The 26,304-nt window shown below is 43.2% G+C and overlaps 2 protein-coding genes across 2 annotated transcripts; both read right to left on the reverse strand.

The window, feature by feature from the left end:
- Nucleotides 1-454: 454 nt before the first annotated feature.
- lin7b (lin-7 homolog B (C. elegans)) lies at nucleotides 455-11,067 on the reverse strand. The gene is made up of 6 exons (XM_044051325.1): nucleotides 10,811-11,067; nucleotides 8,307-8,425; nucleotides 3,988-4,059; nucleotides 3,686-3,895; nucleotides 2,789-2,952; nucleotides 455-2,393 (listed from the first exon to the last, which is right to left on the reverse strand). Exons 1-6 carry the CDS (start codon nucleotides 10,884-10,886, stop codon nucleotides 2,372-2,374), a joined length of 663 nt encoding a protein of 220 aa, XP_043907260.1. The 5' UTR covers nucleotides 10,887-11,067; the 3' UTR covers nucleotides 455-2,371.
- A 1,077-nt stretch (nucleotides 11,068-12,144) lies between these two features.
- On the reverse strand, nucleotides 12,145-21,644 carry snrnp70 (small nuclear ribonucleoprotein 70 (U1)). The gene is made up of 10 exons (XM_044051277.1): nucleotides 21,455-21,644; nucleotides 20,992-21,145; nucleotides 20,841-20,903; nucleotides 20,250-20,304; nucleotides 20,101-20,165; nucleotides 19,962-20,024; nucleotides 19,116-19,197; nucleotides 15,440-15,541; nucleotides 13,722-13,821; nucleotides 12,145-13,641 (listed from the first exon to the last, which is right to left on the reverse strand). The coding sequence occupies exons 2-10, from the start codon at nucleotides 21,136-21,138 to the stop codon at nucleotides 12,903-12,905; spliced, it is 1,416 nt and encodes a 471-aa protein (XP_043907212.1). The 5' UTR covers nucleotides 21,139-21,145; nucleotides 21,455-21,644; the 3' UTR covers nucleotides 12,145-12,902.
- Between the last annotated feature and the right edge of the window lie 4,660 nt (nucleotides 21,645-26,304).

A 26,304-nucleotide genomic window follows, 5' to 3' on the forward strand; every position in this document is an offset into this window, starting at 1 on the left:
GAAAACAAGATAATATATGTAAGTAGACCTCCATAACTAACATATATGTGACCGTGAAAACAAGATAATATATGTAAGTAGACCTCCATAACTAACATATATGTGCGATACAAGCATTCGATGTCACCTTTAAAGCAGTGGTTCCCAAACACGTTTGAAATAATGACAATGAAGTGAATGTGATTCATTAGCAGTCAGTCATTAGTCAGTCTCTGAATAGAATGTTAGGAAAAGCCTAGTTTTACACATCTTACGATTTTGTGTTAAAATAAACACATTAACTGCTGCCTTCACAGTCAGACTTTATTTTATAGATTTACTGCATACATAACTAATACACACACAACTAAGAATGTGAACGTAGCTTTTAGTTTAGTCCTCCAACACAAAGGAAAAAGGCAGTTTCACACACAGATTCATACGGTCATGCTACTACATACAAGAAATCACACGCTTGGTCACAAATGTCTCTTTAATTCCTCATAAATGCAAACTTCAGCTACATGACAATGAGCGTTTAGACGGTGCTCTATATGCAGTCAGTCTTTTTCACAAGTAATTATGCAACTAAATAAATATAGGACATAGAAATAAATGACAAATACAAAAACACTGTGTCTAACACCAGACTCACCAACTACAACTTCACTGTAGTTCTTAAAGGTCCAGTGTGTAACATTTAGGAGGGTTTATTGTATAAATATCATTTTAAAATAGAATAATGCTGCTGCTGCTGCTGCTGCTGCTTTCAAACTCGGAGTGACATCTCCTCTGAGTTCACAGCATTCACAGAGAAGTCGAGGGTGGGAGACAGACATCGGGCGACATGTTATTTTATTATGTGTTTGACTAATTTACTGTCAAACACACGCTTGTAAACAAATGGAATGCAGTATCTCCAATCTTAAATATAACCAGTTAATGGTTAACCCTAACCAAAGCACATTTCAAACATTAGCCCTAAACTTCCATTAGGACCAGGTTTTTCCATGAGGACTCATCCTGGTTCCTGACAGAGGAAACAAGTGGAACACAGCATTGTGTACATCATTTACATGGACTTTAGAAAAGGCTCAGGAGGAGGAGGAGGAGTGAGAGAGTGAGTGTTTACATCCTTTCTGGTATGTGAAGGCCACCGTAGTATTCATACACACTGGACCTTTACTGCTAATGAATGGTCCACTTAGTGATGGACAGATGCAGATGAGCAGAGGAATCACATGAACACTGACTACACTAACTAACACTAACTCTAATTCTAATTCTAACATAAACTCTAACACTAACTCTAATTCTAATTCTAATTCTAATTCTAACACTAATTCTAACTCGAACTCGAACTCGAACTGTAACACTAACTCTCCAACTAACTCTAGTGAAGCCACCAATGACAGATGTTGATGTGATTCTGTCCAGTCATAGTAGGAGATGTTTTCTCGTGATACAAGAACACACATAACTAACATTGCTCCTCATCCTCCAGCCCCGTCTCATTCCTGTAACTGCTGAATCTAAACTCATCATTTATACGTCTGTTTCTCGTCCGTCACTCTTCTACACATGTTACACAACACGTTCTCTAGAGGGCAGTGCTGAGCGCCAAGCTGCAGGCATCAACACGGCGACCACTGAGAGGTTATTTTATTGTGCTTGATCTGAAACAGAAACACAAGCACGTTTCACAGCAGTGGAATATAATGTGGGGAATATTATACATATTATATAATATTTATATTATTACATATATTATATAATTATATATATTATTATATATTAGAATAAAGAGATTGAATATTCCCATGTGTCTGCCGTGACTTTTGACAAATTAAACCTCCCACAGGGCAGCAGTGAGTCATGTCTGTATAAACTCTGAACTGCCCCCACAACGTTCAGCTGCCCTGTGACCAAGAGCCATGGTTCTCAAACTATGGTGCGTGAGCTTCCTCTGGTGGTACATAGAGGAAAATGAGAAATACTCTTCTACTGCAGATACCAGAGGATGTGAGTGTGTATAACAAATGAAGAGTCATCTTAATCTCTGTATGTGTGAGGAAGAGGACGAGAATGATGATGAGAGAATAAATCTGCTCAGTTTATTTACACCTGTGTGTTTTAACGTCGACGATAATGATTTTATTTTGAGAGCTCAGGATTTTCTCCGCTGCTATCTTTGTATTAATGAACACTGGTGTAGAGTTTCAATGGGCCGTGTGTGTGTGTGTGTAAGATATCATGAGGTTTTGAGGCAATAAGATGAAATAAAATAAAGTGCACAGTTCAGGTGACAGTCGGCTCTTCTGGTTCCTGCTTCTCCTCCCACTGGAACACAAGAGGCAGGAGGGTTGTACAATGAGTTGGATGAAGGGATCAACTAACCCCGGGACTCCAGTGATCTGTAAAAAGAGACACACAATTATGGATTTTGATTGTGGATGGTTCCATTTAAAATAAGCCAATAAAAAAACCTTGAGTTCCCCTTCATCTTCGTTTCAGTGCTGAAGTGGACACAGACATACACCTTGGCAGTAAGCCTCACTTCATTCATCTCTTTTGCACGTTCAATACACAAAAACACTGACACCGAATTATACCTCTGGACAAGCTTTGCTGGTTACTTACGGCAGCAGTTTCCTCTTTGTGGATTTAAATGAAAACAACATGTTTATGTACATTTCATATTAGCTAATAGCTACTGTCTGTGCCTGTCTCATTCTGGGTCAAAGTGGGCAGTGCCGACACTGGTTATCAAAGACTGCAAAGGGGACAAAGAACTAAGGAGCAGTCTCACGAGTAGCTGGCGTGCTGCTGTCGTCTGCGGGCGCTTCTCATCTTCTCGAAGCGAGCTTCCATTTCCTCCAGGACCTTCGGAGTGTACCGGACCACCAGTTTGACTGAACCCTGGGCAGCTTTCAGCAGCTCCACCGCCTTCTCATGGTGCTCCCCCTCAACGCTCTGCGAGGACAACAACAAGAGGACGTTTGAAGTTCTCTTGCATTTACCAGATCCCTGCTCTGACTTTACATTATTGTTGCTTCTCATGAGCAGCACTCTCAGAAACTAGAGCCTCTTCCTCACTGAGACAAGCAGGTACAGTACAGTACAGGAGTGTCATGCTCATAAAACCACAGTGAACATTTATGGAATTGTGAAAGAGGACATGAGGACAGTTGGTGTAACAGAAGAGGACTAAATGATATTCTTATTCATTCTAATTTAGTTTCAACCGTTGTAAGTGTACTGGCTTACAAAGGACGTCCTGTGTGTGCAGTGAAGTGCGTTGAACAGTAAAAGTAGCAGTCTTTGTGTGGTGGCAGCCATCTTGGCCCCATGACCTTGGACTACAAATGGAAAACACTGTTAAACCCTGAGAAAGTAATGAATACCATAATATTCTAGATGACTGGATTGATAAATTAAATGATATTGAGCATTGGCCCAAGTATTTAAAGGTAAAGGCCACTACAAACATTATGTTAACAGCTATGTTATGGACTCTTCCGCTTAGACACCGTCACCCCCTGAACAGCAACAACTGAAGCCCAAAGGATCTGATAATGAACACAAGCGACTGCCCTGGTCTGCTAGTCACAGCCGTCGAATTCCCATTTAAATCCTAGATTAAACAGATACCCTCTGGTAAAAATCCAATTTAAATACTAGATTGAACAGAAAGAGATGTTCTTACCACACCATTGACAGACAGCAGCTGGTCTCCTCTCTTCAGCCCTCCTTGGCGGTCAGCCACACCACCAGGGATCACTCTGGAGATATAGATGGGGGAGTTCTGCTCCTTGCCACCCATGATGTTAAAGCCCAGACCCTCTTCTGTCTTGGGGAGTTCCACCACCCTTGGATGTGCGTGGCCCTCGCTCGCTGCAAATGCTGCCACTGTGGCCTGGACAGGAAGGAATCCATAAGATTCAAATGCAGTTACAAAAGTACAGCAGGAAAGAAGCCTTTCATTCATTGCAAGCAGGTAATGAATACCTTGGCTGTTGCCTGTGCTCGCACCTCTGGTCCTCCAACGATGTCTAGAGTGTCATAAAGCTGCTCATACACCTGAAGGACAGCAGAACACAGGGTGAGTATGAGCAGCGGCAGATTAGTGTATGTGTGTTTGATTTGTGTGGCCTCCTTGCGGCCACACGCGGTAACTGGCACCCTGCGGTTCAAGGCTAGGAGTAGTAGGGGACCCCAGAGACGTGGCATGCAGGCATCCTCTCGAAAGGGAACCCAACCCAGTCCCACCCTGGATACAAAGTCCTGTGGCGATCGGGTAGAGGTGACGGGGGCAGGATCGTGAAGTCTGGCAGCCCCTAGCCACAACCCGGCACACAGGCGGTGGGTGTTTGATGATCATTAAACCCTTGGATGAGGCAGAAAGAGCTTTTGGGTAGCTGCACCCAGGACTGAGCAGCCCTATTAAGGATCCACTCTGCTCACCCAGAAAAGGGGAGGGGGGTAGAAAATGTACCCTAAACATAGCCTGCCTCACCCACCCTGTGTGGATTACCGCATCCAGAGGGGTCACCTACCATGCCGTCAGAAACATAAATTACATTTTGGAACCTGGAAACTGCGGACCCTCACGAACAACCAATCCAATGAAGGACCCGAAAGACAAACAGCCATAATCTCAAGGGAACTAAAAAGGTTCCGAATTGACATTTCAGCTCTCTCTGAAGCCCATCTGGCTGATGAAGGGCAGCTAAAGGAGGAAAAGGGAGGCTATACTTTCTTCTGGAAAGGAAAACTGCTCTTTACTGCTCTTTCTGTAGTGCTCTTTTTCATCTTTAAAAACATTTATATACTGTGTATATATACGTTTACTGTTCACTTTTAAAAATTTTGTATGCTTGTTATGCGCCAATGACACCAGAACAAATTCCTTGTATGTGCAAATCGTACTTGGCAATAAAGCTCTTCTGATTCTGATTCTGATTCTGAAAACCTTGATGAGCCACGAATCCACGGTGTGGGTGTTATCAACAACCTTGGGCCCTGTGGGCCCTAATAACCAAACGTCTGATGCTTGCAAGCAGTCAGATGGCTGTCATTAGTGCTTATGCCCCAACACTTGATGCACAGGAAGACATCAAGGAAACCTTCTATGCTGACCTGGACAAAATTCTATCCAAAGTCCCCAGGGAGGATAAACTAATCCTTCTTGGGGACTTTAACACCAGAGTAGGGGAAAACTACAATCTATGGAGAGGTACACTGGGAAAAGAAGGGGTCGGAAACACTAACTCCAACGGCTTACTGCTTTTAACAAAGTGCTCCGAATATGACCTGGCCATCACCAACACACTTTTCTGTCAAAAGAACAAGTTCAAGATATTCTTGGATGCATCCCCGCACTTAACACTGGCATCTCATTGACTATGTCATTGTGCGCTCCCAAGACCGCCATGATGTGCTCCAGGCAGCCCTGGAGACCAGTATCTACAGGACATCCAAAAGCATTGGGACATCCTCTCTGCCACCATCATGAATTCCTGCAAAGCAAGTCTTGGACACAAAAAGCAGAAACATCATACTGGTATGATGAGAATGACACCTAAATCCAATCCATCAATCAGAAAACTTTCATCACCAAAATTATAACAACTGTAAGGAAAAAAGAGAAGCCCATTCCAAAGTGAAAGCAATTGTTCAATCACAGGATAGGATACTGAAGAACCAGTGGTGGACACAAAAGGCTCTGGAGATCCAACAGTTTGCTAACTCTGGAGACACCAGAGGCTTTTTGAAGCCACAAGAGTGGTATATGGCCCTAGCCACCGCTGCCTAACTCGCCTTCGTTCTAAGGATGAACTCTCCCTGTTGAAAGATAAGGAAGCAATAACACAGTTTGGAAAAAGCACTATGAAGAGCTTCTGAACTTCACCTCAGGTGTAGGACGCTATCAGGACCATAAAAAACAACAGGGCTGCTGGGCCTGACGGCATCCCAGCTGAGGTTCTAAAAGAAGGCGGACCTGTTCTCCTTAAACATCCACACCCTACTGCTCAAAATATAGGAAAAAGAGGAAATTCCGGCACAGCTGAAGGATGCTTTAGTCATCTCCCTCTTTAAGAAGGGAGACAAGGCGGACTGTGGGAATTACAGCGGCATTTCCCTCCTTTCCACCATTGGGAAGACGTTAGCTCAGGTGTTGGCCAACAGACTCACCCCTCTGTCAGAAAGCATCCTTCCTGAGTCTCATAGTGGATTCTGCCCAAACAGAGGCACTACAGATATGATCTTCACTGCTCGTCAGTTGCAAGAAAAGTGCTGGGAACAGAATCAACCTCTATACATGGCCTTCATACACCTCACCAAAGCCTTTGACTTAGTCAACTGTCAAGCCCTCTGGCTGCCCAGAAAAATACAACAGAGTGATGTGGCTGCTGCATGATAACATGTCTGCCACTGTACTGACTGGTTTTGGAGACGAGAAAGAACCCTTTCGGGTCGAAACAGGAGCAAAGCAGGGATGCGTCTTTGCTCCATTGCTGTTCTCCATCTTCATCGCAGCCATTTTCCATTTTACAGGGAACCAGCTGCCACTGGGAGTCGAAATCATGTACAGGTTTGACAGACTTCTGAACATCAACAGACTCAGGGCTAAGGGTCGCACCACCACAGAGCTGCAGTATGCAGACGATAAAGCTATTGTAGCCTTCTCAGAAGAGGACCTACAATGCACCTTGATGGCTTTCGCGAAAGCGTACAAACAGCTTGGTCTGTCTATCAACAAGACTCAAATCCTCCATAAGCCTCCACCAAACAGCAGCAGTCCCCCACACGTCTTTATTGACACCAGGTTGGAACATGTGGACCACTTTCCATACCTAGGCAGCCTCTTGTCATCTAAAGCCACCATTGATGAAGAAGTACACCATCGTCTTAGCTGTGCCAGCGGGGCATACTCAAGACTGAAAAAAAGGGTCTTTGAGGCTCGCAGAAGCCTGGACCACATACAGCAGACATTTGAGAGCACTTTCCATCAGAGGAACCTCTGGAGAATTCTCAGGATAACCTGGGAGGATCGACGGACTAACACCAGTGTCCTGGAGGAGGCTAGCATCTCCATCATCACTGCCATTTCCCAACACCAGCTCAGATGGACGGGGCATGTGATTCGGATGCCTGACTCTCGCCTTCCCAAGCAAGTTCTCTACTCACAGCTTGTTCTGGGAAAGCGTGCCCCAGGAGGCCAAAAGAAAAGGTACAACATCAAAGCAAACCTCAAGAAGTGCCACATTGGCCTTAAGACCTGGGAGGCCACAGCAACAAACAGGGCGACCTGAGGAAAACTTGATCGAGATGGAGCTGCGCAGTATGACGATCTCAATAGTGCTGCACCCAAACCCACAACCACCATTACCCACCCATGCCCACACTGCCCCAAAATATGCGGGTCCAAGATTGGCCTCTTCGCCCACCTCTGAAGACCAAGAAGGAGGACAGACATACCAGAACCCGAGTGTCCACCGACGATGATGATGATGATGATGATGATGATGGAGTAAGAAGGCAGAGATGAACTGCACACACTGGTGCTCTGAAAACTAAGTACTGTACTCTACAATTACAGAAACATCAGTTGTCGTTTCACTGTTGTAAAAACTCCCCTCTCCTGGACATGTGAACACCAGCATGGAGACATTTCTGTTTCACATGCTTCTGTGGCCCCTCCCTCCCTCACTAATTATTTGATGAACGTCTAAAATAAATATAACTGCTATAAATGCTTTGATCCTAGGCGCCTGTAAAAGTGTCCACAGGACACCTTGAGACACAGACACGGGACACCTCGAGACATGGACACAGGAAACGTTGAGACATGAACACAGGACACGTTGAGACACAGACATGTTGAGACACTGACACAGGAAAAGTTGAGACATGGACACAGGAAAAGTTGAGACATGGACACAGGACACGTTGAGACACGGACACGTTGAGACACAGACACAGGACACCTTGAAACATGGACACAGGCATTTATAGATCTTTTTATTCTATATTGTGTAACAGAGTTTCGTTGTAAAACCTCGTAAAGACCAGAAAATGTGCAGAAAAATCCCAGAGAGCAGTGTTTCTCTCCAGGGAAGCGTACGATAGAACAAACTATTATGGGAAATGTGATGTCCAGGCTGTGACCCCGCCTTTAACGTGGAGGATAAAGAGGTAAAGAGGTGAGTGAGTGAATGAAGGCTATGGGGTGGCCAGGACGCACATTCCATGAATCACACGCCAGTTTCTACATGTTTGATAAATGAGGGTAAATCTGTGACACCTGAGCGGTGGAGCCTTACCTCTCTGATGGCAGCACAGAATTTACTCTGCAGGACTCTCTGCAAGGCCTGAAGTTTGGGTGGAGGCAGCTCACCGCTGCGCTGCAGCCGGTCCAGGAGCTCGATCACTCTGCACACGTCTACGACACAAAAGCACAAAGATGGTTACCAAGCAGCAACTCTCTCATAAAGACTTCTCTTATTATGCTATTCAGTCAAAGTCATTTGTCTATTTTAACAAATCCTCCTGTGATTGAGGCCGTGTTGAGTCCTGATGACGACATCCATAAAAACAGCGTGTTGTTATCCACGACAATAATCTTTGAGGCACCGCGTTTATCCTGAACAAAATCATTGTAATTCACAATGTTATTATTACGGTGACTGAAAAAATCTGTCTTCAGTCTGCACGTACACATGTAATATTTATGATATTATCACCATGATAAATCTACTAATCTGAAATGGAGCGATTGTATCCTTTATCATTAAGAATAATCTTATTAATCCCCTTAGGGAAAGTATACCTCTGCATTTGACCCATCCTAGAATTAGGAGCAGTGGGCTGCCACACTGAGTAGCGCACGGGGAGTATTGGGGGTTGGGTACCCCAGCCCTTTTTGACCGAGTGGGGACCCTTCAGTTACAAGCCAAGTTCCCTTTCCACTTGGCTACAGGTTGTCTTTACATTACACCCACTTCATCCATAATTCATCTTTTATGGGACTGTATTTTCTTCAATGTCATCAATTCAATTCAATTCAATTCAATTTATTTGTATAGCGCCAAATCATAACATACATGATCTCAGGTCTGTACATAGACAACATCAAGGAGAGCAGAGAAACACAACAGTTCACACAATGAGCAAACACTAGGCATCAGTGGAGAGAAAAAACTCCCTCTTAACAGAAGAAGAAATTTCTGACAGAACCAGACTCAGAGATGTGCGGTCATCTGCCTCGACCGTTGGGGTGAAAGGAAAAATGGGGGACAGAGGAGAGGTGGGGGAAAGAAAGGGGGGAGAGAAAGGACAAGAGGGAGATGAGTTAGAGACAGAAGAGAGAGAGAGACCAGGAGCAGATACACAACAACTGTATCAGGTTACAAGTTTATACAGTTAATGATATCGACTTTTAATTATAGCACAATAATAACGGTGATGATATGGATAGCCTCGAAAACTGGATCTGGATCCTGCAACCTGCATGATGAGAATACAGAGAGAGAGAGAGGGAAGGAAGGAAGGACACAAACTAGGGAGAGAAAGAGACAAGGTTAATATAAAAAGTCATAATCAAATGCTGAGTGTGAGAGAGTGAATGTGCGTGTACCACAGGAAAATCCCCCAGCAGTTTAGTTCTATAGCAGCATAACTAAGAGATGGTTTAGGTTTCCCTGAACCAGCTCTAACTATAAGCTTTATCAAAAAGGAAAGTTTTAAGTCTAACTTTAAATACAGAGAGAGGCTCCGCCTCCCGAACTGTCATTGGAAGCTGGTTCCACAGGAGAGGAGGAGCCTGGTAACTGAAGGCTCTGCCTCCCATTCTACTCTTACAGACTCTGGGAACCACAAGTAAACCTGTATTTTGTAACCTAAGTGGTCTATTAGGGTGATCAGGTAAGACTAGGTCTTTCAGGTATGAAGGGGCCTGACCATTAAGTGCTTTGTACGTGAGGAGGAGGATTTTAAATTTAATTCTAAACTGTGGGTGGAGCCAGTGTAGAGAAGCTAACACTGGAGTTATATGGTCTCTCTTTCTAGTTCCTGTCAGAACTCGTGCTGCAGCATTTTGAATGAACTGAAGGATTCTAACACACTTGTTGGAACATCCTGCTAATAAGGAGTTACAGTAATCTAATCTAGATGTAACAAAAGCATGAACTAGTTTTTCAGCATCCTGTAAAGACAGAATGTTTCTAATTTTCATAATGTTCCGCAGGTGGAAGAAGGCTGTTCTTTATGTGTGATCATCAATCTTCTCTTAAACACAAGGCTCCATATTCAACTGAAAATAGAATATTTATTGTTTGGTTTTAGAAGTAAGGAAACACGTGGTTCTAAATATTACATTTAGACTGTTACTGACATTTTGCTGAGTAACAGATTAACTGTAAACTAGTGTAGAAACATCTTCATTTCCTCAAACCCCTCAGCCCGATTTGTTCTAGACCTAAAAGTGGAGCGTCATATTTCAGTGACGCGCGTGTGGAATCGTGTGAGTGTTCAGCAGCTGCTGTTACCTGCTCGGATCATGATGACAGGTGTTTATGCGTAATTTCGTCCTCTGACTGGAAACCCTTTTATCCCCCTGGGCCTCTGCTCGCGCGAGACAGCAGCAGCTCCACAGTAACACGCGCCACATCACCTTTATTTACATATGAGGAGCGTTTTTAAATGAAAAAGCACATTTGGTCCTCGGCTGTCACCGCGCGACACTCACTCGACCACACGTTTAAATGACAGCGTGATTATTGAACGCTTCTGTCCTGTCCCTCTGTCTGTCCTCTGCTTGCTTTCTTACCTCTCTCGAGACACAGCGGCTCCGTCATGGCGGCCATATCCGCGTCCTTCACTGGGTGGTAGTAAGTGGACATCATCCTGAGATCCTTCGTCAGTTCACTGGTTCACAGAGAGGCGAGCTCCATGTTTCCACGGTGACACGAGAGCAGCAGCGTGAAGGAGGAGAAAGAGGAGACTGAGGAGGAGACTGAGGAGGAGACGCAGCAGCACATCAGGTGTTGTGCCGAAAATCGACTGCATCCGACGTGAACGCGCATCGTTTCATTCACACCGTGCTCGCGCGCAGAGATGAACTCTCTCGTGCTTCGTCACATTAGGATGATTTGTTTCATTATTTTATAAAAGTGCGATAATACGGAGCCCCGGACATGACATGGTTAAAAAACCGAAATAGCTGTAAATAAATACTGTGGCCACATTATACTTAATACTTTATTTGTTTTACCATGTCATGTCCGGGGATCCGTAGATCTCTTTGTGAATGTGACACGAGGCTAATGTTTAATAGGAGAAATGAGACAATAAATGATTGTGTGTTTGACATGTTTATATTTATAAATAATATCATATATGCCCAGGACTGTTCACAGGAGACAGATGATACCCAGTGATGCTGTGGTTGGTTATAGAGACATTACAGTGTGATGAAGTCATAATACTGGGATTTATCACTCTTTTCTTTTTAAATTAATACAATTCTTTGGGGGAAAAGCCATAATTCTGGTTATCATTTTGTGCTGATTAATTATGTTTTATAACTATTGACTAATGCTTTAATTAATGTCATGTAAACTTAGTTAATAGTGATTAACCAGGAGGTAATGACTGCTTCATGGTTACTTAACCGTTTGTGTACTTTATCCAAATTCACAACGCTCACTCATTTACACTGTGTGTAATAATTGACCTTACAGGACACAGACATTTAACCTGAGCGCTTATGATGATATGGAATAACAAGACAGACGAGCACTGCCCCAAGTCAACCTAAAAACCAAATAGATGGAAGAAAACCAGCCTCGACACGGAGGCGTCAGATTGAAGAGGTCAGAGGTCACCCCGAGAAACAAACTGCAGCAAAACACAGATCAAAGCAGCGGCAGCATTATTTTACACGTTCACACCAGAGAGAACTGTTGTTGGAGGAAATGACTGACTAACACGGACACGGCTGCACGTGGCCGGGTAGACAATGGACAGATGATGTTTACGGTGCCATCAAACACATTTCACAACTTTGTGAAAGAGGAGCACAACAGAGGAAATGGCAAAAACACGAGTAGAGCTGCAAAGTTGTGGCTCAGAAATGTAGAGGCAGCAAAAAAACAAAACGTGTATGATTAATAAACTTGGGCTCAAGTCACATCTTTATTAAAATGACCCTGCGATTCTAACATACAAATATGGCAGACGTAAAAAGAATCCAAACAGAACTGAAAAGCCTTCTATCACCACAAAATACTACACTTCATTCGGTTTCACATACACTGCAGAAAATGGTAACTGGGCCCAAATAAGCGTACGTCACAACTGCAGAACATGGAAATAAAAGATACAGTCTCGCCATCTCCAAATGAACTAAGTGTGTTTACCCCAAAATCAAGGCAGATGCAAGCAACGCGGCTTTAAAGGTACAGTAGGCAGATTTGTTGAAGCATTACTGATCAATAACTCCACACTGGTGTGATTAGAGAACACTTATATGCATCTCCTGGCCTCATGATGAAGTCTTTGAGCGATCACATCAAAGTGAAGTTCACCTAACAACTGCCTGTACTGCAAAAAACCTAAAAAACAGAAAAGAGTTGGACAAGAAATGCAATAAAAGGTAAGTCACTATGAGCAGAGTTTCAGCGTTCTTTAACCCAACAATCATCTATGTTTCCAGTGATCCTGCTTACTGCAGCTTTAAGGACATCAGACACCGTGGGTGTGCAACAAAATTAACAGGAATACATTTCAGATTGTTGACAGGATGGAGGAGGAGACCATGCCCTCCACTTAGGCCTTTGTGCCTCGACACAAATTCAATAGCCAAGTTCAATATAGACCAGATGATGTGAGCTCAGGGATGTGACGGACAGAAGCCTGGTTCAGTACTCGTCTGCTGGTGTCTCCATCTTGTAGCCATTCTCACTGGAGCCATAGCCGTCAGCTGAAGGCACCGACTGCTGGTCCATCAAAATCCCATCCTGACTGTACTCCTCCATGTTTGGTGGCGCTCCCCCGTCGTCCTCGTTGCCCATGTCATCCTGGGGGCCCATGTCGTCTCGTAGGGACCCGTGACGCTCCTCCCTGCGCTCTCCTTTGTCTCTGTCCCCCCGATCCCGTTTGTGCTCCCTATCTCTGTCCCGGTCTCCCCTGCGCCTGTCTTTGTCCCTGTGGCTACGCCTTCGGTCTCTGTCCCTCTCCCTGTCCCTGTCTCTGCGCTCGTCCATGCCCTCAGCAACTTCGCCTTCCTGTTCCTCCTGCATTCTCTCCCCACCCTCAAGGGCACCCTCTCCCTGGCCGATCTCCTCACCATCCAGGCCCTTGCCCCTCTCTCTCTCCCTCTTACGATCTCGGCTCCTGCTCCTTTTTTTCCGGTCTCGACTCCTCTCCCTACTCCGGCTGTCTCCCCCTGCTGCTGCTGCCACCCCGCGCTCCCTTTCTCGCTCTCGACGCCTAGTGCTCGGGGTGCCTTCCTCGGCTGCCGGTCTCTCCCTCTCTCTTTCGCGTTCTCGTGAGCGGGTGCGACGGCGGCGCTCACGGGACCTGGACCTCCGGCGTTCCCTGTCTTTGTCCCGCTCACGCTCCCTGCTGCGCTCCCTCCGCTCTCCACGTTCCCTGTCTCTGTGGGACAGAGTGAAGACCGTTACACACCACAATGCACAGTAATAGAAAAGAATACAACTGTTATATGAAGCACTCACGCTCCCAGTGGACGATCGTCATAACGAGATGCATCATCTCTGCCAGAGTGTTTGATGTTGACATCAGCTCCACCTCTCCTGGTTCCACCCAAACCTCCACCTAATCAAGGACAGACATCGACATGGAATTACTGGCTTTACATGGCTGTCACAGTTCGCCAAAGATGGGTCTGCCATGTTTCGACTTGACTAATGTAGGATCATTGGTTTTATGTCATTATAACTTCATTTCACAATTAATCGCGGTATGAAAAGCTACGGTATATTAATTGTAACATTTCCTCAATACCGTCAGAAAAGATTATGCCGGAACCATAATTCAGCGCAACGCAAACGAAAACAAAGTTAAACAACCCCATGTTACCGCTTGTGTCGCTTTGTTTTTGTTGTTTCAAAATGATATACTCAGGTTCAAAAGAAATGTTGAAAACTAATATTGTACTGTAGTTTACACAAAGTCCAGGTAGCAGTGTTGTTTCTGTCAACGATGACAAAATTATTTTTGTTGACGCCCCTTTTTTTCCATAAGATAACTTTTTATTTATCTCACAGTGGAGAGAAAACGGTGTTACAGCAGCTCAACAATAGATAATAAACAAACAATATGCAAGTAATACAAGAAATAAATTATTTAAATATATATATAAATATACATATGTATTAAGGTGCAGTTTCTCTCGATAGTAAAAATGACGACAACGAGACGATGATGAGAGGAACATCTCATGTTTGACAACGAAAACATGACAAGACGAGAATGGACGTAAATGTCAGTGTGTGGTTTGTCAGACGTTCAGAGTGCACAACATCTCCGCTTATTGTGCGCGTAATCTGTCAATCAAAACCTAAAAATGACTTGGTCCGTGTTTCAAGACGATTTACGCTCCTTGCCCTGACGACGTGACGCTGGCGGGGCGCACTGAGGACAGTCTGCTCTGAAATGACTAAAATGTGACTAAAACTAATAAGCGCTTTAGTCCAAACGTATAAAACTAAGACTAAATCTAGAATGGCTGCCAAAAATAACACCGCCAGGTAGAGCCAATCACATCTGTTTTCTCTGAGACATACATGGTTAATATGTAGCATTTTTTTATTGTCTACAGAATAATGGGGATTTTTATTCCAATGGGATTATTGTCATTTTCTTGTACTTGTTGGTTACTTTACTTTGTTGCTACATTATTTTGTTATGTTGGCATCAAATGATATAAATAAATGAAACTTTAAGACCTATAAGCAGCATTTATAGTGTGGTGAAATCAATTAGCGCACAATAATCTCAATTTATGCTCTGACATTAATCGTACCAAGAAAATCTGACTGACATTTCCACTAATTTTTTAATCCAAATAATGTATAACAAAATGAATATGTATCAACAACCAGACAATTGGAAAGTGTAAAAAGAGTCATGTAGCTGTCGCTCTGAAGGTCACTAAATATGCACTGACCTCCAATAACATGATCATACATGGAAGTAAGGTCGTATGTCTGATGCTACAAACACGCCTGTAACACTCGTTATCGCTTCAGCGAATGTTGACAGAAAAGTTGTTACAAGTATGTTCTTACGACTCATGTGGAGATATCCTGTCCTAACACAAGTCTCAAAAACCCAAAGTGTGGACAGAGCATGTCCCCGTAGTTGAAAGGCAAGCAAAGGGAAGCTCAGCAAGCACCAACCTGTTAAAACATTTTTAAAAAATCTAACTGACCTAGCCTGCGTGGCTGCCATCCTTTGACAGTGCGTCCTCGCTCCACGTCCACCAGCACCCTCCTACCATCGATCTTCTTCCCGTCTGCGTGTTTGTAGGCAGCTGGAGGAGAGGAATCGGGAGAGGGAGAGGACGCATGTGAGATACGAGTGTGACTGTTATCAATGTGGCCAAGGAAACAAACAGTGCATTATTATACTGACCAGGAGCAGGTGAAGCCGAGATGGCTGCTCTCTGGGTAAAAGCCGAGGGATAATGGGAGTAGACTTCCTTCCACCCGATGAGTGAGAAGTTACACTATTAACTTCATCATTTAAACGCCCAGCTTTCAGTTACAGTGCTGGCGTACTAATCTACTGTGGAGCTGCTAGGTCTTGCAGAGGACCACATGGATGGACATAAGAATATTTTAACAGCTGCTCAATCTCTTTTTGGTTTGACCATGGCAAATAAGGATGCGTTTCAGTGAATGAACATATCGCCATGGAAATATAGATAAAAAAAAATCTAAACCCAAATGTTTTGAATGAACAGCAAAAATGACAGACTTGGCCTCACACTTCCAAAACTGATGAGGCGACTGTGAATGTTTAAACAGCAGCAATGTCTAAGTGAGGCAAACTACATTTGTTTTTAAAACGACTTTCTGATGTAATGGTATTAAGTATCTAAAGTGAAGTAATTGTGTATAATCTAAGTGTATTGGTGCATTTCCACCGGCTCTACTCCCCTCAGCACAGTTTAGGTTAGATCTCCACTACAGAAAACAGTACCTACTCAACATGGGCGGAGTTATGAAACCATGCTGTGGCGAGTAGAGCCAGTGGAAATACGCCATATGTATGCATGACAGAATAACCATTGGTTTAGAAGCTTTAACGCTGTAAAATTCATCAGCCCCAATCAAACATACTTTGTCATTGTGTCTGTAACATTGTGAAGGGTTTAATGTGTTTCTCTTAATTTTTAAATGGTTAATTATGAGCATACCAAAACATCAGAATGGAAGCCATCAGTAAGCAGCCTCTTCAACAAGGACTTTTCAGCATGTCGCATGTTTCCAAATTCAAACTGTCCCACATCTCAACCCATTATAGCACACAACAGTTGTTCTACCCTCTTGTTTGATCAGAGGACCTCCAGGCAGCTCATGCCAGTTGCCATTGGTGTGATGTGGTGGTGATCCCAGGGGAAAACTTCCATCAAAGTAGGGGCCTTACCAAAACCCACCGGTTAATAACGTCACAGTTAATGATCTTACCATCATCCCCTCACCGTCGAGCTGCATGACAGCCTCTGTCTCTATTGTAGGGTTTTACCAAAACGCCTCAGTACCAAAGTACGCGTACTGTTGCGACACCTCTATCAGGGGCCTTACCAGAACCCCTGCACTTGCTGTGCTGACTGAGGATGACAACATCCTATCCAATGACAGGGCCTTACCAAATCCCCACCAGTCCTACTAACGCTGATCAACGGAAACACACCAAGACATGAATCATGGCTAAATACATAAAAATGGCACTATGTTCCTTACAAGAGTTGCCTTATTGCAACACGGGCCAACTAGTGTTAAAAAAAGAAAAAAACTAGCTAAGTGACATGTCTTGGAATTTTAACTGGTTTGGTGTGTCCAATGTCTAAACGTTTGTTTTTGGTTAAAATTAAAGAAACTAAGTATTTGACAATTGGACCAGGACTACACTGACATGTATGGACCCTGTTATATGGTGAATAAAATGGATGAATCACCCACGCAGCAAAACTACTAAACAAATTCCCCTCATTTGCCTTTTTCTATTAAAGCCAGCGCAGCTGTCTTAGGCCAGAGTTATACTTTCCTTGTCCACGGAGGTGTGCACTGATCTTTTGCAGAACATAAGCACCTCCATGTTTTGTGAGCACATGGATTATGTCCCGAGAGCACATACACTTCTCAGTCCAGTTGGCGGCGCACTTTGTTTTCGGTCAGACGAGACAATGAAGACACCGGTAATGATGGAAATTGACTTGAGCTTATAAGATTATGTCCACCTGTATCTACATATGTACGACTCACCATTCAAAGGATAAAAGGACATTAATGAGGGCAACTTTCTTACTAGAAATCACTGCTGCTGGAATGGAACATGACATTTAGTACAGATGTGGAATGTTAGACCTTCACTTTAGAGGGAATGGAATCACAGCCACGTACACGCATGAAGAAATGCATAGGTGCTCTGCAGACAGAACATATGACCCAGGCCTTTGTTTGGACAGTTTATTCTCGCCGCCGTCTCAAAGATCCTGGTGGGAAATGTTGGGTATCTCCAAGCATCACTGTGATATCAAACTTACCAATTAAGTTCCAAGTAACCTCTTTACAACGGCAGTGATAACATGCAAGAGAGCAGAGTCATAGGGTGTGGACACTGCTCAGTGTTTCCCATTGAATGGTAACAGCTTTAACACTTCATACAAGCTTAGCGATTGCTATTGCCTGAGCTCACTGTAACCTGTGGTGGCTTTAATACAAAGGGCAGAATCATTGGGCAACTTTTGATACACTAATGGTCAGGGTGTGTTCGATGGTCCATAGCCTAAGATCTAATTGTGATTACAGCTCTCAAAGCTCTTTTACCTATTACATGTAGCTGCTCTTCCCTATGTAGGAGATGGAGGGTGGAAAGAAATCTTACCCATCATACAAACCCATTATACCAACCATATACTGAGCTGTGGTAGTAGGGTGTAGATGTATCATAACCATCATCATCTGCCAGCCAGCTCTGGCCAATAGCCATCACAGATTGGCGGCTGCAGTGGCAATGAGAACAACACACAGTTAATATACTATTTAATCCCACATCCCCCCGCAGTTCACCCCCTGCTGTGACAATATAGCTATAGCTGTGATTCAGCAACTCTGGTCTTGAAGAGCTGATCACCATCAATATCCCAGAATGGTGTCACTGTGGTGGATGCACCATTTGCTTGTCTGATTAAGACTGCTGCATCACCACCAGTTAAAAATCTCTCACTAGTGCACTGAAGATGAACTATTCTCACCATGACCAGGGTTGAAGACCACCAAAAAAAAACAAACATGACAAACAATCTCAGTAACTAAAAAAAGTGGGTTTTCTTACAGGACAGTCCTTGACACCTATGGCTAAAACCATTCAGTGCTTAGTGACCAGTCTGACCGTGTGCTTACCATTTAAGTCCGACCAGGAGAGCTGCTCATCCACAGAACTACAACACCTAACAGTTAAAAGACAATGTGGCCCTTGACAGGCAAAGATGGTCAGGGTCACAGGAGAAACATTTCTACCCCGCGCTTCTCTCTTTTCCAGTGATGCCCCACTGAATAAAGCCAATTTCACTCTTCAGCCAGAAGACACGCATCAAACACAGACACACACCACACAACTACAAAACGGTAGTTTAAACATGCAAATTGTACCACACATCTGTAGGAGACTCCTTCAAAGCCACAACCATCAATTTGCTCACTGGATAGATTACCTTCCCATCTCCCAACCCCATCATTACAAAAAAAATGGATAGAGAACAAGCCAAGGGGAACAGGCTAACACCTGAAGAACCACCTTGTACACCAGAGCTCAGTCCTCAATGTGTGATCATATACAGAAGTTGGTTCTGGCTCGCGTGTTATACAGTTGGTACTCACAGTGCATGTCTCGTTCATGCTCATACTCGATGAAGGCATAGCCCCGAGGCTTCCCTGTCCTCTTGTTGTAGACTATGTAAATCTGAAACCAAGAGATGGAGACATTAGCTGGACGAACGAACGCACACACACACATACATATATATATATACACATATACACACACACACACACACACACACATATATATATACACATACACATATATACACACACACATATATATCATGCACCAAACATTATAAGAAATAAATAATATTTATAAATTGTTCAAATACATTGCAGTTCATAAAAATAATAATCAAAAAAGGCCACAGTATCGTGATACTACACAGAACCGTGATACTTTGTCTGGTATAGTATCGTGGTTACTCATTTTGGTATCATGACAACTCTAGTTGAGATAGTGATGTTTTGATCAATATTTGATTTACAATGGAGATTGTGATACCCCTACTGGGCCACATGGCTTATAAATTGCATATACATATATAGCCTATAAATTTGGTCAAATTCTTCAAGAACGTGATTCATTTGGCTTAAAATTAAAGTAGTTACCAAGTTACTTTTTTCAGTGTAACTGTCAGTTCCATGCGTTTTTTTAATGAATATATAATATTTGGTGTATTTCATTAATTTATTCAACATAATATGATAATCAATGTGCAATGTAAAACTCATTACACATCAAATCAACATGCACAGTTCCCAGACTGATTACAAAAGAAAGATACATTTAAATAACTGAAGATATGATGAAGAAAGGTTGTCGCTCAATAGTTTCATGTCAAGTTTTGAGCAAGTAAAGCACATTAGCAAATATTGAGAAACGGCAGCTTAACATACCCGTTTGATGGGACCATAAACCTCAAACTCACGCCGAAGTTTGGACTCTGTTGTGTCGTAGTTCTGCAGAAAAGACAGTCTACTGTTAGACATAAATTGATAACAAAAATACTTTCATTTTTTATTTGAACATACTCACCACTCGTGCAACAAACAAGGTCTTGAAAGCATCCCCTTGAGCATTGGGATCATTATGGGGGTCCCCTGGTATAAAGTAAACAGGAAAGCAGGATTAGTTTAAAACATGACAAGAAACAGAAAGTGATGTATTTCACTGTGAAAACTTACAAAGCTTGAGTTCTGTCTCCAGCACTGTTTGCCTTCGCTCAATTTTCTCTCGCCTCTGCAAACACAAGTTTGTTATTTAATCTGTGAACAGATACCGATACTCGAATAGAATGGGCATCAACTGAATTCTAACGACTGGTAGGGCTGCAACTAACGATTATTTTCATAATCATTAAATGTGATGATTTCTTACATTTTGATTATCCGTAGTACTTATCAATCTCAAAAATAATAGATAACAAAAAGGTCCATCAGAGTACTAATAAAATAAATATAATATGCATGACATAAATATGCAAATGGCTGTTATCCTGTGATAAACACTGAATAATCTACAATTAATGTCTAAAAGCATTTTGGAGGTGGTACCTCACACAATCACTCCGATGAAAAACAGCCTAAATGTCCACAATGAAATAGTTAAGGGCCAGATTAGGTTCTCAACTAAATCAAGATAACGCACACTTTTCACTTTATGCTGGTGTTTTTTGAGTGGACAGCAAAGTTAGAATTTCATTGTACAGGGAAACGTGTTTCTTTACTGTGCATATGACAATAAACACTTTGAATCTTGAAAATCACTTGTCTCACCTTTCTCTCCAAGCGCTCCTCTCGGGTTTCTGCCCTTGTCGGTGGAGGAGCATCTCTAGGATCCTAATCACAGAGAATATAAACACCTTTGAGATGTGGTATCGAAAAAGCTTAACTACACACATCAACCATATGAAGAGCGTGGGTTCACCTCGAAGTGCCTGATAAACGGCGCAATGCCAGAGTACGGTTGGTTGTGATGTTTTTCATGGGGCAGCTTTTCCAGCTGAGGCAGGAAAGGTATGGGATCCCGCGGCGCAAAGAGGGCCAACAGGTTAGGGGGGAGAAACTGTGTCATCTTTCACCTGAATGACAAATAACAAAGTTAGGATGCACCCAGCAACAAACCCCGCACAATGCTTCCGGCGGACAGTTAGCCCGCAGTTAGCTTCACGGGCCGGGGGGATTACTGCCATGTGGTCGCCACTGGAGTATTTTTAACAGTCAAACATGAGACTTTGAGCACAGATAGCCTCCGCAGTACACACACATAAATACAGGCATTTACGCCTCCACTGTTGTATTTTAAACGCGCGATTCTCAAAACATTTGCATTACTCACGTTGCTAAGTTAGCTAATTATGCTAACAATAAGCTTGGAGTGCGACACTCACCTTCTCTCCTCCAGAATCTGACAAACGTCAAACCATGGACCGGACAAAGAAGCGCACACTGTACGCAGATCCCCGCAAACTGACTCACGACAGGGAGAATATAAATATAAATGTATAAACGGACGCCACAGGCCCGCGAGTTAGCTCGACGTGTGTGAACTGCTGCTCGCCTGCAGTAAAATGGCGGGCTGCCGTACAGCAACGACTGCTGCCGCAAAGTAAACCACAGGCAGACAAATACGCATGCGCGTCAATGTCTGTATGGCCAATCTAGACAGAAGACATCGTTATTGTACTCATTAAAAAAAAGTAAACGCAACAAGTGTTGTTATTTTATTTATTTATTTTTAATAGGAGTAATGTTTTTGTTATCTGGTCAAACAACCCACATCACCTGAGCTATATGTCACCTGAGCTCATGTACCACTGGTGGTAGTTGGAGCGAAATCAGAAATACTGTTTTACTGTAGATAATACTGTAGATAATACTGTATATAATACTGTAGATAATACTATATATAACGCTGTATATAATACTATATATAATATTATAGATAGAGTGTGCATTTGGACTATCTGGGTATCTCATAGGACTACTGGAATTAAGCTAAGTATCACTTCTGTAGGTCTTTCTTATCTGGTTGCTATTTCATTAATTGCTATTTTATCTAACTGTGTTGCTTGACTTTAGTGACTTTTGACTTGTCTGTTTAGTTAAGGTGAAAGTTATTTAAGATATTTTGTCTGCCAGGTCAAAGACAAAGTTGTTATTGTTGCTGTTTTGACCTAGTTTCTATTGAGCCATCACCATCAACAGGTGAGAAGTTTCACAACACAGCTGCAATCAATCAGCACCTAATCAGGTGTCTTTTAAAAAGCAGCACTCACTTTGAAGCGGCAGCTTCAGTGGCAGACTCCTCAGACGAAGACTCAGGAAGACAAAGACAAAGGAGTCTAAACCGGAGTCAAGACTCAGGAGACAAAGACAAAGGAGTCTAAACCGGAGTCAAGACCTAATCAGGAAAAAGCAGCAAGAAGCAGCTTCAAGACTCTTCAAAAGACTCAGGAAGACAAAGACAAAGGAGTCTAAACCGGAGTCAAGACTCAGGAAGACAAAGACAAAGGAGTCTAAACCGGAGTCTATCAAGGAGGCTAACAAGGCTAAGTACCCTTCTGCAAGTGTTTTTCTACCTTTTCACATATGTGCCTTTTTTCCATTCCTATTCATATTTCTTCTCATAGATATTACAAACCTCACATTCACTCACAGCATCACCGTAACCTTTCCTCACTTATCTATCCCACCCGCTCCACACACATCCAACACCTTGTTGCAGGGGGCCTGTGGAACTGCCAGTCAGCTACCCGCAAGACTGAGTTCATCTCTGACTTTGCTACTGAGCAATGTCTGGACTTCCTTGCTCTCACTGAGACTTGGATAACACCCTCCAACACAGCCACCCCTGCGACTCTCTCCTCTGCCCACTCCTTCTCCCACACACCCAGATCCACTGGAAGAGGTGGCGGGACAGGTCTGCTTATCAACCCCAACTGGACTTTCACTCTTTACCCACTGCCACACTTCTCTTCACAGTCGTTTGAATTTCATGCTGTAACTGTAACTCACCCAGTCAAGCTAATCATTGTTGTCATCTACCGTCCACCAGGCCCATTGGGACACTTCTTGGAGGAACTAGATGTCCTCCTCTCAAACATCCCAGAAAATGGTCCACCACTTGTTCTTCTTGGTGACTTCTACTTCTTCTTCTTTCATCTCTTTCTCTCTCACTTGCTCCTTCTCCACCAACTCACAGAGCTGGCAACCACCTTGACCTCATCTTCACCAGAAACTGCTCCACCTCAGACCTCAAGGTAACCCCACTTCATGTCTCTGATCATTTCTTCATTTCCTACTCTCTCCCACTCTCCCAATCTGATGATCTCATCTCATCAGATATTGCACTTGTCCGTCGTAACATTCGCTCTCTCTCTCTCTCTCCTCAACTGTTCTATCAGCACTTCCTTCAGCTGACTCCTTCTCCCTCATGCATCCCAACTCTGCCACAGACACCTTCCTCTCTACTCTGTCCTCCTCTCTTGACTCTCTCTGTCCTCTTACTTCCCGGCGGGTTCGTAAGTCCTCTCCAGGCCCGTGGTTGTCGGACTCAGTGCGTGCTGAGAGAGCCATGATACGGGCAGCAGAAAGGAAATGGAAGAAATCAAAACACCCTGACGACCTGCTTTCCTATCACTCTCTTCTCTCCACCTTCACTGCCTCTATCTCTGCAGCCAAACAAGCTTTCTATCAGACTAAAGTTCAATCCTCTTTCTCTAACCCAAAAAACTTTTCTCTATCTTCTCGAACCTCCTTGATCCCCCCACCCCCCATCCTCCTTCCTCCCTTCTACCAATTCACTTTGTCAACTACTTCCCAAAAAAGGTAGATGACATTCGCTCTTCTTTCTCAACCCCACCTCCTGATCTCACCACTCTACCAACCACACATTCAGCTCCTTCTCTATCCTCTTTCACCCCTCTATCTCAGGATCAAGTTCTTTCCCTAATAACCTCTGCCCGCCCCACCTCCTGCCCCCTTGACCCTATCCCCTCTCACCTTCTTCAATCAATTGCTTCTGATCTTCTTCCTTTCCTCATCCACCTCATTAACACATCTTTCCGGACTCTCTTAAAGAGGCCAGAGTGACCCCCCTCCTTAAAAAAACCCACCCTTGACCCGTCTGAAGTAAATAACTACAGACCTGTCTCTCTTCTTCCTTTTCCCAGCTCCGACACACAGGTAGCAGAACGGATCTCCGCGTGTCTCTCAGTGGACGTCTGACCATCACCTGAAACTCAATCTCGACAAGACTGAGTTTCTTTTTCTCCCAGGAAAGAGCTCTCCCACCACAGACCTAACCATCACCCTCGACAACTCTGTGGTAGCTCCTTCTCATACCGCAAGGAACCTGGGTGTGACACTTGATGACCATCTCTCCCTCACTGCCAACATTGCTGCAACAGCTAGATCTTGCAGATACATGTTGCACAACATCAGAAGAGGATACGGCCTCTTCTAACCCAGAAGGCGGCACAGGTTCTGGTCCAGGCTCTTGTCATCTCACGCTTGGATTACTGCACCTCCCTCCTGGCTGGTCTCCCTGCGTGTGCCATACGACCTCTGCAACTCATCCAGAATGCAGCAGCTCGACTGGTCTTCAACTTACCAAAATTCTCCCACACTACACCGCTCCTCCGCTCCCTTCACTGGCTTCCTGTAGCTGCTCGCATCCGCTTCAAGACTCTAGTGCTTGCGTTCCATGCTACAAACGGATCCGGTCCAGCCTACATCCAGGACATGATCAAAACCTATACTCCAGCCAGCCCACTCCGCTCTGCATCGGCAAACCGGCTCGCTGCCCCCTCACTGAGAGGATCGCAGAGGCACTCGCAGAACTCGAGACTGTTCACTGTCCTCGCTCCTTAATGGTGGAACGATCTCCCCATCGACATCCGGACAGCTGAAAGCCTCCACATCTTCCGCTGCCGACTAAAAACACATTTCTTCCGACTCTACCTCAACTAAAGAGGCCAGAGTGACCCCCCTCCTTAAAAAACCCACCCTTGACCGTCTGAAGTAAATACCTACAGACCTGTCTCTCTTCTTCCTTTTCTCTCCAAAACTCTGGAGCGTGCTATCTTTAATCAACTCTCATCCTACCTTCACCGGAACAACCTTCTTGATCCTCTTCAGTCTGGTTTTAAAGCAGGTCACTCGACCAAAACTGCACTTCTTTCTGTCACCGACTAAAAACACATCTCTTCTGACTCTACCTCTACTAAGACAAAAAAAAAAAAAGTACATCGCACTTATGACTAGCACTTCATAGTTTGTTCTACTTGAAGCTCTTACTTACTTCTAGCTCTTATTTGTACCCAAATGTTTAAATGCACTTTTGTAAGTCGCTTTGGATAAAAGCGTCTGCTAAGTGACATGTAATGTAATGTAATACTATAGATAATATACTACAGATGATACTGTAGATAACACTATATGTAATACTGTATATAATACTGCAGATAATACTGTATATAATACTATATATAACACTGTAGATAATACTGTAGATAACACTGTATATAATACATAGATAATACTGTTGACAATACTGTAGATAACACTATATGTAACACTGTATATAATACTGCAGATAATACTGTAGATAACACTGTATATAATACTGTAGATAATACTATATATAACGCTGTATATAATACTATATATGACGCTGTATATAATACTGTAGATAAAATTATAGATAATACTATAGATAATATACTACAGATGATACTGTAGACAATACTGTAGATAACACTATATATAACGGTGTATATAATACTATATATAACGCTGTATATAATACTGCAGATAATACTGTATATAATACTGTAGATAATACTATAGCTAATACTGTAGATAATACTATATATAACGCTGTATATAATACTGTAGATAATATTATAGTTAATGCTATAGATAATACTGTATATAAGACACAGATATAATACTGTAGATAACACTATATGTAATACTGTATATAACACTGTATATAATACTATAGATAATACTGTAGATAACACTGTATATAATACTATAGATCAGTGGTCACCAACGTGGTGCCCTCGGGCACCTGGTAGCCCGCGAGCAGCCAACGAGGTGCCTGTGGGCACATTTCACTTCACCTCACTTGCATGTATCCATATGATCACTGAGTAAAATGTCCTTGATATTGTTTATACAAACTGTGATAATCATTAGGAGTAAGCACTGGAATTAATGTGTATGCAATTGA

Source organism: Solea senegalensis, linkage group LG19 (genome assembly GCF_019176455.1).
Source record: "Solea senegalensis isolate Sse05_10M linkage group LG19, IFAPA_SoseM_1, whole genome shotgun sequence".
NCBI lineage: Eukaryota > Metazoa > Chordata > Actinopteri > Pleuronectiformes > Soleidae > Solea > Solea senegalensis.

Excerpts from the sequence above, each read along its gene's own strand:
- lin7b (XM_044051325.1), bottom strand. The coding sequence starts at position 10,886 with ATGATGTCCACTTACTACCACCCAGTGAAGGACGCGGATATGGCCGCC. Across the intron at positions 4,060-8,306 it reads TCTGTGCTGCCATCAGAGAG|GTGTATGAGCAGCTTTATGA; the intron begins GTAAGGCTCCAC and ends GCTGTCCTTCAG. Across the intron at positions 2,953-3,685 it reads TGCTGTCTGTCAATGGTGTG|AGCGTTGAGGGGGAGCACCA; the intron begins GTAAGAACATCT and ends TTGTCCTCGCAG.
- snrnp70 (XM_044051277.1), bottom strand. The coding sequence starts at position 21,138 with ATGACACAGTTTCTCCCCCCTAACCTGTTGGCCCTCTTTGCGCCGCGG. Across the intron at positions 20,305-20,840 it reads AGGAGCGCTTGGAGAGAAAG|AGGCGAGAGAAAATTGAGCG; the intron begins GTGAGACAAGTG and ends TTGTGTTTGCAG. Across the intron at positions 13,642-13,721 it reads GACGATCGTCCACTGGGAGC|AGACAGGGAACGTGGAGAGC; the intron begins GTGAGTGCTTCA and ends TCTGTCCCACAG.